The sequence below is a fragment of the Hippocampus comes genome, unplaced genomic scaffold (genome assembly GCF_001891065.2).
Source record: "Hippocampus comes isolate QL1 unplaced genomic scaffold, H_comes_QL1_v1.1 scaffold78, whole genome shotgun sequence".
NCBI classification, from domain to species: domain Eukaryota; kingdom Metazoa; phylum Chordata; class Actinopteri; order Syngnathiformes; family Syngnathidae; genus Hippocampus; species Hippocampus comes.
The window spans coordinates 831,427-846,143 of record NW_017805798.1 but is presented as its reverse complement, the minus strand read 5'-3'; the positions used below and the strand labels follow the sequence as shown (position 1 = coordinate 846,143).

Here is a 14,717-nt window from a genome sequence, read left to right as displayed (position 1 = left end):
GCATTAGCCCCCCACCCCCCAAAAAAAATGGTGATTAAAATTTATGCTCACTCTGTATTCCTCATTAGAGTGGCAGTGCCACAGAGCCAGGATGCAAGGTTACCTTGGATTGGACCCCAGTGGATTGCAGGCCAACAACGGATTGGTCGCCAGCGAGTGACAAACGCGCACTGACACATGGGGTAATTTGTCAGTCTTCAATGAAAGAAAGACGCCAGCGAGTGAGTGCTAAAATGTAAGCGGGACTTGGACAAATGCACTTTGCTATTTCTACACATACACTTGACCGCCTCTAATCCCTTTTTGCATGGCGAGGTCCGGTAATACCAAAACGAATTCTTTGTAAATTTGACCCGGCGTATAAAAATAACGAGCACAAGAACGATAAGAACATTTTCTTCCCGACTTTCTTCTTCGCTCATCTCGCTCACTCTGTTGATCGCAGATTATGACCTGAATTTATGACACGAGATTAAGATTGTAATCTCCCCAAAATCAGGCCTAAACTCCTCTTCGCCCCAACACGCACAAACGCAGCAAACAATCAAAGTCCTTCTTACCAAAGGCATCTTCAAAGTGCTCGTCCATTGTGTGTGTGCGCCTGTGCCAGTGCGAGTGCGAGCGTGTGTTCTTCACCTTTGTGGGCGGAGTGTGAAGGTGCTGAGGTCACATGGAGGCGGTATCTTAGTAACCACACGGTACAAGACTCCGCCCTCTCTGAGACCAGCAAAGGATGAACCTGGAAGACAAAACCCAAAAGCAAAAAAAAAAAAAAAAGGGCCTTCAGAATTTCTAATCTGTTGTAAGGTCAAGTAGTGCATGTCAGCGGGGACACACCTTCAACTAACAAACCGCACTGATAAATAACTGAAATTACTGATGGATTGATACTGGCCAAGCAAAGCCTAAAGCCACGCGGGAGACTTTTAATGTGAAAAGGTCAGCAGGAAGTGAGGCGAGGCGAGGCGACTTCACCTCCAGGTCGTCCAGCAGGAGCAGGCGAGCGTCGGATAGGATGCACAACATCTTGCTCCAAGTGTCCGGCTCCGCCCTTTGACCGCACGACAGCCAATGGACGGAGGCGCTCTTCAGCTCTGCGACATCAACAAAACGCTCTCAGGACAGGAAATCAAATTGCTCACGGCAGCGTGCCGGGTGAAAGCGTGCTCATGTTGTTGACTCCCAGTTGGTCAATCAGGCTGCTGGATTTCCATCAGCCTGTTGCAACAACCAGACTATTGGGCCGTTGATGGCAATTCCGCTGGTGGACCCCGGGTGACCGCGATGGCAGGTGGCGCTGTCGTTCATCTCACGCTCGAGCAGACGGCGCCGATGCGGCGTTGTCCTGAAAATCTGAGCTCTTCCGTCCATGTGGCGGAGATTTTGTCGCCTTGTCAAAATGTGCTCCAAATGTTCACCTCGGCGCCTGAGACACTCCTGAATGCGGCGTGCCAAATTGTCATGAACAAGAAACAGAATTTTTGCGGTTCCCATGACCACGGGGGAGAAAAGTGAGCTCATTCGAGGACCACGAGTCATCCAGAATGTCCGGCTCAATCGTTTCCCAAAACCAAGGAGAAAAACTTCCCAAAAAGGGAGGGCTGCGCTTCTTGAGGAGCGGGGTTTCCAACCCTTGGTCTCGTGTCAAAAAATATTCACCATTCAAATAATCTCCCTGGCTACATTTAAATTGCAACTCAGATGGCACCGAAATATGACGAAAAGGTGCCTTTGGGAACCTCAAAAGTGCAGATCTTTCCACTGAAGTTTCGATTTTTTTGTGTGATGCCAGCATTTGAAACTCTCTCACTTTTTTTTTTTAAATAAATTCACTTCAAGCAGACAATGGAGACACCACAGTTTGACCCTGGAACTGATTATCGCTCATGGCACAAAAAAATAAAATAAAATAAAATTCAAGATCCCAATGTCAACAAAGCAGCCGTCAGTCAATCAACTCACCGATTACATTCATCCAGCCGAGATGTTGACATCGGGATAGATGTTTGACCAGCTTCTCCATGGCAACGATAACCTAATATGCAGTGCGCGCGCGCACACACACACACACACACACACACACACACACACACACACACACACACACACACACACATAAAACATAAGACAATGTGTACTGTATACACATGGAGTCAGACACACACATCGACACAAATGACACACCTGTCAATCAGTCATCAAGTCAGAGAAGAAAAAGAACACGTCAACCGTCGCGCTAACCTGGCTGGTCTAACTAAGCACCTTAAGAGCATTAGCAGATTATTTCCTCTTACTCTCACTGTGCGAGCACACACACACACACACACACACACACACACTACTGCTGTGACATCATCATTAACTTGAAATTCCGTCCATTGTCAGGGTGGGGGCCTCTTGTTTTGCTTTTATTGTGAAGGAAACATGGTTAAATATTGTATTGACTTTGGAGCAGATGAGGAAAGACGAGCCGCGGGGTCAAAGGTAAACAGTTGTATTGATGCCAATGGATCAGACGAGGAAAGTGGGGTTGCCATAGGAACACCATTTTAATTTACCGCCTGTGAGACACTCGGAAAAATGAAACAATAAATAACGATGATCGACACTTTGTGTCTATTGATCGATTCCGGCTGATCGATGGTATCCCTTTGCCAATATCGCTTGACCGAGAACGTCAAGCGTTCTGGGACTCCGCCGGGCAGAGCGTTCACCTACAACGTTCACACGGTGCACCTTCTCCGCTCCGTCAAAGTGGGCGTCGTCATTGACACCTCAACTGTACCGCCCATTTTTGAAGCTGGATTCTTGACATTCAATCAATCACCCTCGCCGTCCCTGGTTTATGGCATGAGGGCGTTACGCCCCGTGACACCCCACGCTCGAGGAAAAATCGACCAAGTAGCGATCATATTTTCATTCAAGATTTTTGGGGGGAAAGCTTTATGCAAAATAGATTGATGATGTTTCTGGGGCGAGTTTGATCGGCAGGTGGAGTAACTTTGGGCTTCTAAAACAAATTGAAATGCCTTTCCAGGTTTGAATGCCATGAAATAATTTCTTTAAAACTTTTATTTACAAAAGCACTGCACAACAACCGCAGCTCTAAGAAAGCGATGTACATAACTGATAAAAGGCAATAATACAATCATAAATATCTCATTAAAATGTTATCTTCTCATAAAAATGTACAATAGCTCCTTCAACACTGCACGAAGACGACTACGACTTATACAAAGATAATACAGTGAATGTGATGTTTCAATATTGTGTGTATTTATGATCAGCCGCCACGCCTTAGGACGACGCCAAGATCGATACTAATTTCCGTTAGCGCGCCGAAGGCATTTCACATTATATGTTAGCATGAAGCAAACAGGCTTGGATATCGTTTGGTTGAGCATTTTTGCAATCGACTTCTAATGAACAGCTTGAAGCAAGCATGCAGACTAGTTGGAAATGTGCGCCAAAAGAACAAGTGCTCAAGAATATACTTTTTTTTTTTTTTTAACAAAACATCTCTTGACTATATGACATGTTTTTTCATACGATGAAGTGAAATGTGGTCAATTGAAAGTGTTTGAAGCCCGTGGAAGGAGACAAATTCGTCTCCGGCCTTCATTGCCGATTTTACCCCATTGCGGGTTAGCGTGTCCAACATATCCCCTGTGATAAACGGGGGGTTCACATCCCGTACACGCCGTGTGCACCGAGCGGAGTTGGTGCCGTGTGTGCACCTCGCCTCTAGTAAGGTGCGGAGCCTTCCCACTGCAGCAGGTACTGCAAGGCGCCATCCGCGGTCACGCGGCGAGCCAGCACGTGGTAACGCTCGCCCTCCATCAGTCTGTTCGACGCGCCGAAGTACGACGAGATTGACGAGTGCAGGCGGGACGCGTCGGAAGGCCGGGACAGGAAGCGGGAGGAGTCGGCGGCATACGGGCCTTCCTCGGTACTTCCGGGAGGCTCCTCCTCCTCCCCCGCTTCGCTACGAATGGCCCAATGCTTGTAGGCGGAGCTCGGCAACTTCCTCTTCCTGCTGCCCACCTTTCGTCTGAAGACAGAGGTCAAAGGTTGAGCTAGGCTGTGCTGCGAATCCTTGACTCAGTCTCTCTGGTGTCATATTGGAGACCCAGGGGCCACATCGTTTTATGTAGCAAATCGCGTGTGTCCGAAAAAAGGTCAAATTGCCGAATGTAAAAAAAATAATCCCGACATGCCTTTAACGGAACTTGAACAATTGGTGAACAAACTCTTCACTTGGACTTGAGATTCTGATGTTATCCATCATCAACTGTACGCAACGTCAAAGTTCAACAAGCATTCTCTCTGGCTGACAGTGACCCCGCCTCCTTTTTTAGCTCCTACCTGGCTGGTTGAAAGGAGCCGCTGGTAGAGACGGAAGCTGATGTGGAAACGTCGCTGGAGTCCTGATCAACACACGACGTCCGACTGCAACACGACATTCCCGTCAACGCCGTCGCCAATGTATGGTATGTGTGTGTGTGTGTGTATGTGTGTGTGTGTGCACGTGTGCGTGAGACCTCCTGAGCTTGTGTAGTTCGTCCAGGGTGAAGTCAAAGATGGTGGCCATGTGGTGATGATCATTCTGCATACGCAAACATAAACTATTTGTTTCAACAACAAACAAACAAGTGCAGGTGAAACAAAGCGTCCTCACATTGGGGATGGCGTCTTCAAACAACCATTTGGATTTCCTCTTCCTCCTCTCTGATAAAGTACTGCACACACACGCCCAGTCACAACGGGCACCTGTTGCGATGCTGAATATGACATTTATGGTTGGAGACAGTAGAAGTGGTTACCTGATGTGGCCAACGGTCTTCTTACAGCCCCGCCCCGCCTCGCCGTGAGCGCGCTCAGGGAAAAGTTTGGAGGGTGGCGTGGGAGGAACGCGAGTCCGTAGACGAAAGATGCACTTCCTTTTTTTGATCTCTTTCCCGCACAGGAACCTGCGCCCATACAAAAGCAACACACACATCACACAAATGGACAGAAAGCGCTTGGGTTGTGTTGTGCGCTCTCATCATGATGGAAGGACCGCAAGTTGCAAATCACGACATCAGCTCATTGGCTGCTGTGGAACTTTCTACTGGCCGAGTGAAATCCAAGCACTCACTGCCACCCACCAATATTTACATCACGCACGTCGCTCAACGGCAAGGCGTGGAAGAGGATCTCGCTCAGCTTGTCTGCGAAAGCTTCGGAGTGACTGTAATGACCAACGGATGCCTGTAGATGGCAGCGTTTTACATCAACGCCCACCAAACAGTTTTCAAAACTGGTGGGAAGCAACGAAGAAAGCTGTGATGTGGACCATTTCGACAGAAAATCTGCAGTCGACCCGCTCATATTCGTGTTTTTTTCTCAAATTTTCAAAAATATTTTTACATTTTCCAGGTAAACCTCATCCAGAATGTGTGAATGAGTGAATGTTTTCAAACGTTTTAATAGAGGAAATATCTAGGTCCAGCATTTAAAAAAAAAAAAAAAAAATTCCAATCACAGCAGGGACTTACTTGCTCTTGTACTTGTTGAGGGCGTCGAGCAGGTGCTGCCCCCTGTCTGCCGGAGGAGTGTTTGACAACTACACATGGAAGCATACGACGGCCGAGAAAACTGTTAGGGTGAGGGTGAGACGGCGCTGTGTTCAGCTGGCGCTTTCATTTGTTACCTTTCCAAGCTGCAAATGTTCCCAGTGCGTATTCACAAAAGCCAGAATTTCATCCAGCTCAAAGTACTTTTTCTTGTTGCTCAGTGACAGGTTGTAGAGAACCAGGTGGACCACGTCGACCCAGCGAAGAGACAAACGGCGCACATGCTCCAATCCTTTGTTGCAGATGCAACACATGAACAAGTAGAACCTGGAAGGAGGGACGGGGAGAGAGAGTGGACACAAGGTCAACACGGCCTTGAAATCGTCTCACGCATTTTGTTCAGAAAATCCTCATCGCTTTTCAGCACTTGTAGAAGAAGCAAATGACATTCTTCAAGACACGTTTTGCCTTTCGTCACTTTTTGGTCGTGGCAACTTGCGCACTCACCTGTCTCCGAACACCATGCTCTCCTGCAGACACTGGGTGCACGCCTCGTGGAACCACTGCTGACACTGGAAACACTGAAGCATCTTCAGATACCACCTATATGCATACGCACAAAAATGTAAATAAAAAATGACAATAAATAAATAAACATAGCTCACCCGCCACAAACACAACTTCAACATCAACACGACCCTGTGTAAGTGTGAGTGTGCGTGTGTCTTACTCTCCGGGGCCTCCACAGTAGCAGTAAGACTGCTGCTGATTGGTCCGATGCTGAGAGTCCCAATCGAGAGCGTCCAGGTCGTAGGACAGAACCTGCTTCATGGCTAACAGAGCTTTGGCTAAGGGCCCCTTCTTCAGAGCGCCACCTTTCTAAAGGGAGACAGGGAGGACCAAGACTGTGACATCATTCCTCCTCATACGGCACTTTCATGAAGATAAGTGTGGATGTGTGCGCGAGTGTGGGTACCCTGACAGCCAGGGCGAAGACACAACGTCGACAAAACCAGGGACTCATCTCACTGCTGCCTTCTACAGGAGGACCGTGACACTTCTGGTGGAAACCTGAGGCCCACACAGACGGACGGACAGGTGATGTCATCACAACATTTGTATCCAATAACTCTCACCTATGCCGCACTTTCCACAAATGAGGATTTGGTTCATTTGAGCTGCAGAGCTTGGCCCTGCCTCCAGACACACCGAGCAACGAGCCTCCTCCCCCGGCACACCGGCTGCAAGATGAGCGGATACATCCTCAGTTACAGTTACAAAGGGATGACAATCTTTTTTCAACTAGATACTCTGCCCGTCTTTAGTTCCTACTAATCTACTAACACCAGCCCCCCTGTACCCGCAACATGTGCGCGTGTGTCTCACCATGCTGAATATCCTTCCATAGGACCCAAAACTTGGAGTTGTCCTCAAAAGTGACAAAGCAGCTCTGTCTCGGCAGGCTGAGCTGTGCACCAATCAGAGCAGAGTTAACATGCAAATGCCCATCACAAATGTCCGATATCATGTAGCTTGTGAATGAAATGTAAAATGTCACTTCTCGTGTCTGTGCTTGACAGCCTTGGCAAGCTTCACTGGACATAACAGACCTATTTGGCCAGATGTTGAATGTGCTGGTGTAACGTTACCCGGAGAATCTTGCCCAGGTAGTAGAGGCCATCCGACCAATGACACAGCACAAACTGGCCCACGCTGAGGCTTGACTCCGGCCTGCCTTCATCAACCTGCGGCCTGCCGTCATCATCCTCTGGCCTGACGTCATCCTCGCTCTCCTCCCAACTTGCAGACGCAGGCTCGGGAGGTTCCTCTACGCAGGAGGCTTCAAAAACGTCCTCAAACATGCCGACCGGCCTGACACCCAAAACACGTCACGTCACATGAGATCAACAACCCGGAACTACCGTTAGCAACTACGGTCATTTTGGTCATCGCACCTTCGTTATCCTTTTCAGAAGATTTGTGACCTGCTTAATTGTTTTATTGTACGCCTCAAGCGACGAGAAGACATCTACGTATTTGAAATGCAAACAAGTCAAAACGAATTCGACCCTCGAACGTCTCGCACGACACTGGTTACTGAACTGAACTTGAGTTACTTACTGACTGACTTACTAACTTGTATCTATTCACTTAAATGCGTTTGCGCTGTTTTTAATAGCGACACACAAGCGAACGTCTCGTTCGACAAGAATCACAAGAACAAGTTACCGTGTTGGATGCTAACGCGCAGCTGCCTTCTCTCTCCGCTTTCGTTTCGTCTTCTTGTCGTTGTTTTTACGACGCTGTCAGGCATCCGCATCAAACTTCCACCATCGCCATTTTTCTTTCTTTTTTCTTTTTTTTTTTTTTTTTTGCTTTTCCCGCCAAACACTCCCTGGGCTGTCCCTCATTTACATATGTGACGTCATTTGTGACGCCATCAACTGTTGTCACGACGAGCGACCGTTGTTTCGTTTCCACTGAATGTTGAATTTCACCAAATTTCTTGACATCGATAAGAAACGCCCCATCTGTTCAAATGTACGTGAAAATGTAACCCATTTCTTTTGTGGTGGCTCATCTTAAAATCACTTTTGGAAAGAACATCAAACTGTGCTTAACATATAAGGGAAAAAAATCTGATACAGTATTTCGAATCTATTGAAAATCAATTTTACGTCATTATCAATCTATATATCTTCCTCTGAAAACTACGGATTGATAAATGTAAGTTAAAACAAATTATCAGTATTTTTCCCAATAGTTTTTAAATCAAGTTGTAACTTATAATTTTACATCTCTTAAATGGATCACAAATTTTTAAAAAGTGAAGTTTTGATGAATATTCATTCCCTGTTTTTCAAGCAATAATTGTCACAAAAATGATTGAAGTCTACCCCCCCCCATTCTTTCATTTCTTTGTCTTCTTTTTCCTTGTTCCTGTTAATAAACCCGTCATTACCTCAATGAACTGGAAGGACCGAACTTATTTATACAGTAGAAAAATGTCAATAGTCATTGAAATGAACAAAGAAAAACTTTGTTTCATTTAATTGCTGAATCATTTTAAAAATTCCAGTCATGTTTTTACCATAGGCCCCAGTGACCGAAATACCTTTTAAACAGTTTTAGAAAATAAATGATGTCATACAGTAACGTACATGAACACAAATACGGAAGAGACAGTTCTACATCAAAAAAAAAAAAAAGGTATTTTAATGAAAATCTTTCAACCCTACATTCAACACAGTAATAAGTTCTTATGTTGTTTTTAGAGCAATCGCAAAACACTTTTAGATACAAGAACAGGCTGGAATTCGATGAACCACATGACATGGTGGAAGTGAAACGACAGCAGAAGTTTGACTGCTCAAATCTTTTCAAACTTCGAAAGCGTGTAAAGTGATGATCATATTCCATCCAATGGGAAGCGCACTGTATGTCTTTTCTGTGAGGGGTGAAAGGTCAATTGGGTTTGGCTGCGGGCCGTATCTTCATCTCGGTGAATCTCAGAGAGTACTGCCACCCGGTCCAGCTGGACCACTCCACACCGTCAGCGTAAGAGGCGTGGCCTCCTCCCAGGTACTGCCCGTTCAGGTTGGACGTGTGACAGTTGCGGTACCACCAAGCGCCCTGGTAGTATGTGGCACAGTTGTTCTCTGACTGGTCCCGGTCCCGGTCTTTTGTGGTGAACTGCATTCCGGAATGCTTCAGGAGGGAATCGCCTGGAGGGCACACAAACTTTCTTTCGTCTTCCTGCACGCTCTACCATTCGCTCGCTCCCGACGGGGCGTTTTGCTGCTTTCAGCCTATTGAAAGCGTTCGCTCTCCAGGCTTTGCTAGCGAGGATGGTGCTGTTTGGAGTTGCTACCTGCAGTTCCTGAGTAGCCGTCCACAGCCAGTGGGTATCCGTCCTCCTCGGGATTGACCGAGTCGCGGCCCACGGAGAATTCGGTGTAATGAGCGAAGGCTGTGGCGTTGTCGAAGTCGGCCATGTCGATTCGCAACTCGTAACCTCCTGACCGTGTCATAGCGTAGATCCTCTGCAGGCCTGAAAACATGCAAACACCCAAACACACCATCATGCGTGTATAGCCAACAAAGTGTCACTTAGACAAATGAAAGATGTGGCGGGGGGGCACATGGATGATCCACTTCACAATTGGTCCGGGTGTAGATTTGTGCTGTAGCCCCCCCCCTAAGCCCCGCCTCTTTTCATAGATTAGCCAATCACAATGGTCAATTGCCATGCTGCCACTCTAACACGGGCCTTCTTCTTTGGAGCTGGTCTCCTTTTGTCTTTTTGAGCACAGGTGGGTTTGCAAACAAGCTAATTTTGGGCAACAAACAATTCAAATGAATTGTTATTTAATAATAATTAAAAAAATTTAAAAAAAAAAGAAAATTTATAGCCACACCTGTGCAAATAGATGGCTTCATAGTTGAGTTGTATCGAATGTCTCTAGTGCTGCCACAAGAGGAGTCATTTTGTGCGTGTGTGCGTGTGTGTGTGTGTGTGTGTGTGTGTGTGTGTGTTTGTGTTTGTGTGTATACGTGTATTTCAGACCTAGCCAGTGCTCTCCTGTTGTTGTTCCAAAGCCATCTCGATATGCATCCCAACCACGAAAGAAATTGACCGAGCCGTCCTGTCTTCTCTGGATCACCTGCATGCAACCACACACACACACACACACACACACACACACACACACACACACACACACACACACACGCATCAGGCTAACAGCTTGAGGTCTGCTGTTTGTCCGCTAAGCAAATTAGCATGATTAGCTCATTAGCGACAATGTGTACTGAGGTGACTGGCTAATAAGCTCGCCGTGTTGAGCTTCCTGAAAGCGTCAACCTTAATGAAAACATCTTAACTAAAACTTTATTGTGGATTTTTTTGTTTGTTTGTTTTTGTTTGTTTTTATTTGGGTGGAGTGGTCAAGCACGTACGGTCCAGCCTCCCCCATCTGTGCTCAAGTCGCAGTAAACCATGAAGCCACCGGGCTCATGGACGGGAAAGATGGAATAGACGCCATCTTGAGAATTTCCTGCCGCCATGACCTCACTGCAGTCTCTGGGCGTGAGAGCTAAAAGCACAAAGATGCGTGAATGACCAATGAATGGAAGGCGCTTCAAACATGACGTGCTACCTTTGCGTTTGTCCCTGTGAAGTCTGTTTAGACTCTCTGTCTCTCTCTGGAGACTGGAGAGCGAATCTGTCAAAGCCGAACTGAGCTTCAGGACCCCGGCGTGCTCGTCTGACAGCACCTGCACACAAATATCAAAGATTTTCAGGTCAAGAGAAAATGGACGAGCACAAAGGGAATGTTGGACGGCTGCATCTTTCAGCACACACAATCAACCTATCTCTCATTGAAGTTGCTCCACCCATCATCATAAAAGCAGCCTAATAAAACAACAACAAAAACAACACAACAAAAACCAGACAAAGACTTTGCAAACTGCTTTTCTTGTACTTTGTTTTCAAACATTACTATGGAAAGGTAACAACATTGAAAATGTCTTCTGGTCGCTGGTTTTTCAATGGGGCCAACTTCCAGAACAACCCATGATAAACAAAAATCCGCCAAGCAACAGCCATGTATATGTTTTATTACTTCATACAAATGCTAACACTTGATGTAAAATACACACACAAGAAGTGTTGGTATTATTTTTGTCCAGTTGGGCTCGCTCACCTCAGTTCTACCCTATGGTATTTGTGACGTTGAATGTGTGTGGTTTTTTAAAAGGCAGGGCCAGACTTGATGAGTGACATTGGAGCCAGCCAATGAGAGTGCAGTTGGCTGCTGTTTGCAGCTGGCTGCTAAGTGGCTAACCGCTATCCACCAGCGATTGTGTCTTCGCTTGACCGCCTGCGGACGGATTACAATTGTCCGATGCGCTTCCTCACCTGAGCGACACGGTTCTGCTGGTTCTGCAGGTGTTCCAGTCTCTGCTCCAGAACCCCTTGGCCGCTTTTCAGCGCCTGCGCTTCCCGTCGGAGGTCGAGCACGTGTCCCGCGGTCGCCTTGAGCTCCTCAACCAGTGCCTGGACGCGGCCCATCCCCTGCCAGTCTTCGGCGTTACGCATGCTCAGCGCCCGTATGAGTGAAGTGTGCAGCGCCTCCCAGCGTTCAAAGTGCTGGGCGGGGTCGGGACAGTTGGGGTCCAGGAAGATGCTGATGGGTTCACCGTCGCCCTCCTGTGACACCGTCACCAGGGCGCCCGACTCTTTGGGATTGGTCGAGATGACGGGGGAAGAAGACGACACCTCGTCTCTGGGACCGGATTCACATGGAGATACCATTTGCATGTGTTAACATTCATTCATGAATCCCGTCATTTCAGCGGGCGGCCATCTTGGCACTGGCTGTCGATTGCAAACTCCATCGCATGTGCCAGTCGGAATTCGGTTTACCAATGTCACATGACCAAACCCAGAAAACAAGTGCGCCGTGATTGGTCGGCTGCTGAGCCCGAACCAACTGTGATGTCATTTTCAGTCCACAGCGAGTGGAGAAATGGCCGCATCCTCGGAAGGACCAAAACGGATTTAGCTTTATTCGTTTCTATTTCACAAACACAATATTCACGAGAATGCCATGTTTAGACTCGTGGGACTGTACAGGACCCATTTTGGGCTTGAAATGACCTTTCATGAGGTTCTGTTGTTTCAAATGGGAGAAAATCTAGCCTTTGTTTCCACATATTGCATACGAAGTGAAGAAATGAAGCATTGCGTGTGCCTGCATGTGTGTGCACCTGTTTATGAAGGGCAGCGGGTAGTGCTTCACATAGAGGATGGTGACCGCTGCCGTGACAATCGCTACCGTGACGACCATCAGGACCGTCCACAAGAGGAAGCTGCAGCATTTCTGTGCATGCAGAGCAACCAATGGCAAAAGTTAGCAAAGTACGTCCAACTGGTTTCTGCCCACAAACCGGTCGCCAGCCACTCACGGGGCACACACAGAGACCGATCAAGCACTGACGCGTCACCGAGTGACAAACGCTAGCTCACGACACTATCATGTATCCCAATAACCACTCGGGCGCCTTAGTTCGCCACGTGCCGTTAGCTAGCTAGCTATGCCTGCGCCGTGAAAATGTATCTTCCCTTCGGCTAGTCTGCCTTCGGCAGCTTTCGAGCGCCTTGTCGTGGCAGCGTGGAAAAGACGCTCGACGACCGTACGACTTATATAGTGGAGCCACCGGAAGCTTCAAGTAGAGATCTGTCGTTACGTGTTAGCATAAAACAGATGCTAGATGAAGTCGATTCTTTTTGTCCCGTTAGCAGCAGCTTGCTGGTTTTTGAGTGACAGCTGTCAATTGAACGGGGGTTTACGTTCACGCGTTCAGCCGATGACAGCGGCGAGAACGGCTTGATTTGTCACCATTTTCAAGCGTGATTTGATTTACTTCACCATTTTTGGAGATGGGGGGGCATGGAGGGGATCATTTCAACTTGGTAGCCTTGCTAAGAACACGTTTCGCAATGCTGCGTCCAATTTGCAGGAAGCAGTTCGTCGAATGTTTGGTTGACAGGACGCAGGACGTGAGGTGTCCGGGTCTCTTTTTCTTCAGGCATTAAGGCAGTCTCGTCGCCACGACGACAGCTGCTAAAGATTACAAGCGCCTTGACTACAGATTAACAGAAATTAACTCTCTGCTGCCTCTTCTTTGTCTTTATTTGCCATTTCTACTCACTCACTACCTTCAGATTCCAATCTATTCTGATTTTTGGGATTTTTTTTTTTTTTAATAGGAATTTAGTGCGTGGTTTGTTGATTCCGCATATTGGCGCTATAATTCGGTTTCAGTGGTCGCTACAATGACAATCAAGCTGTTCTGATTTGAATTTCTTCTGCTTCTTCACTTTGGCACCGGGTCTCAATCGGGTCTCAGTCGCTGATTCATCATCCTAATCCCGGCCTGGCGACCAGTCCCCATCCTAGTCCTGAGACCAATCCAGAGATTCATTTTCAAATGTCAACACCTCATGCGAGGATTGTTGTCATGAGCACTGAAATATTTTCTTTGTCTACTTCTTTCTTTCTGACTGTCTTTCTTTCTTTCTTATCTTTCTTAATTTCAACGACGTCCCAGCCCGCGTTACCAGAGTGAGTCAAAGACAAGAAACAAGCAGCTCAATGGGTGGGACGTACCTTGCGCCTGTTTTCTCGTTTGCCGTCCAGCTCCGAGCTGCTGTTGTTCATCACGGTCCAGCTGTCATTTAGCATCATCCTGAATCACAGCACAAAAAGAAAGAAAGGAAATCGAAAGACGAGAAAAGAATGCCAAAGCAAACAACATGACAGAAGATGAAGCAGGAGTCCAGCAAGAGGGTTGAACGATTGAAACGTTTGTGGGTTGCACTTGGCCAGAAACAAAATGCTGACGTGTATTTCATCCGATTCCCGCAAAAAAAAACCCAAAAAAACAACCTTCCTAAAAGTCTTATTTTCTCAACGTCAAACTTTGCTCTTGCATCTTTCATCGTCTTCGTCACTCATCATCGGCCATTAAGAAGAGTAATGACGGAACTGACTTACTTGTCTGCCTCGAGAGAGAAAAAACACAGAGAGAGAGAGAGAGAGAGAGAGAGAGAGAGAGAGAGAGAGAGAGAGAGAGAAGGTGCCACTCTCGAGTCAATCTACTCAGATTAGCCCTCAATCTGTGCGGATTGACTTGAGACGGCAGATTAACAAAAGCAATGTGTCACTGCACCTTCATGTGTGTCACACACACACACACGCACACATTTTCACCACAGGGTAATCACAATCCTCTCCAATCAAAAGCACAATTGTCTCGAATTCCAAAAGTAATCATCAAGTCTAATCAATCGGCAATCCATGAGCCGTGGAACGCAGCAATAGAATATTTTTAGATTTCATCTGAAGGAATCAACTTGACTCTACTTGGCAAGAATCGCTGATAAGAGTCGGAAATTGGAGCATTTGGACAGTTTCAAGTGAAACGATAACTCGAAATGATTAGTTATTGATTACTTGATTGACTGTTGCCCCACTAAACAGTTGCAATCATCATCAATACAATACCAAGCGTAGTAAAATGTATACACATGAGCGCGCGAGCGTGCGCGCGCACGCACACACACACACACACACACACACACACACACACACA

The 14,717-nt window shown here is 46.9% G+C and overlaps 2 protein-coding genes across 3 annotated transcripts; both read right to left on the bottom strand.

Moving 5' to 3' along the window:
* Positions 1–3,054: 3,054 nt before the first annotated feature.
* Positions 3,055–7,934, bottom strand: phf19 (PHD finger protein 19). Its single transcript, XM_019885799.1, has 14 exons — positions 7,785–7,934; positions 7,205–7,427; positions 6,942–7,023; positions 6,692–6,796; positions 6,532–6,626; positions 6,286–6,434; positions 6,063–6,158; positions 5,693–5,882; positions 5,538–5,605; positions 4,824–4,970; positions 4,679–4,739; positions 4,542–4,606; positions 4,366–4,449; positions 3,055–4,051 (listed from the first exon to the last, which is right to left on the bottom strand). Exons 2-14 carry the CDS (start codon positions 7,415–7,417, stop codon positions 3,745–3,747), a joined length of 1,662 nt encoding a protein of 553 aa, XP_019741358.1. The 5' UTR covers positions 7,418–7,427; positions 7,785–7,934; the 3' UTR covers positions 3,055–3,744.
* Positions 7,935–9,002: 1,068 nt separating this feature from the next.
* On the bottom strand, positions 9,003–14,090 carry LOC109525358 (fibrinogen C domain-containing protein 1-like). 2 transcript variants are annotated; one of them, XM_019885795.1, is made up of 8 exons: positions 13,733–14,087; positions 12,330–12,442; positions 11,479–11,845; positions 10,715–10,832; positions 10,515–10,651; positions 10,123–10,219; positions 9,427–9,606; positions 9,003–9,280 (listed from the first exon to the last, which is right to left on the bottom strand). In XM_019885795.1, exons 1-8 carry the CDS (start codon positions 13,808–13,810, stop codon positions 9,021–9,023), a joined length of 1,350 nt encoding a protein of 449 aa, XP_019741354.1. In that variant the 5' UTR covers positions 13,811–14,087; the 3' UTR covers positions 9,003–9,020. The 2 variants fall into 2 exon arrangements, with proteins under 2 accessions (XP_019741354.1, XP_019741353.1); XM_019885794.1 differs by having other exon boundaries at positions 10,515–10,832; positions 13,733–14,090.
* Between the last annotated feature and the right edge of the window lie 627 nt (positions 14,091–14,717).

What these genes read in the sequence shown, in the direction of transcription:
- phf19 (XM_019885799.1), bottom strand. Translation starts at nt 7,417, where the DNA reads ATGTTTGAGGACGTTTTTGAAGCCTCCTGCGTAGAGGAACCTCCCGAG. An exon ending in AAGACCGTTGGCCACATCAG is followed by an intron (nt 4,740 to 4,823) that starts GTAACCACTTCT and finishes GTGTGTGTGCAG; the next exon opens with TACTTTATCAGAGAGGAGGA. An exon ending in GAACTACACAAGCTCAGGAG is followed by an intron (nt 4,450 to 4,541) that starts GTCTCACGCACA and finishes GTCGTGTTGCAG; the next exon opens with TCGGACGTCGTGTGTTGATC.
- LOC109525358 (XM_019885794.1), bottom strand. Translation starts at nt 13,810, where the DNA reads ATGATGCTAAATGACAGCTGGACCGTGATGAACAACAGCAGCTCGGAG. An exon ending in AACGAGAAAACAGGCGCAAG is followed by an intron (nt 12,443 to 13,732) that starts GTACGTCCCACC and finishes CTGCATGCACAG; the next exon opens with AAATGCTGCAGCTTCCTCTT. An exon ending in AACAGGAGAGCACTGGCTAG is followed by an intron (nt 9,607 to 10,122) that starts GTCTGAAATACA and finishes GCATGTTTTCAG; the next exon opens with GCCTGCAGAGGATCTACGCT.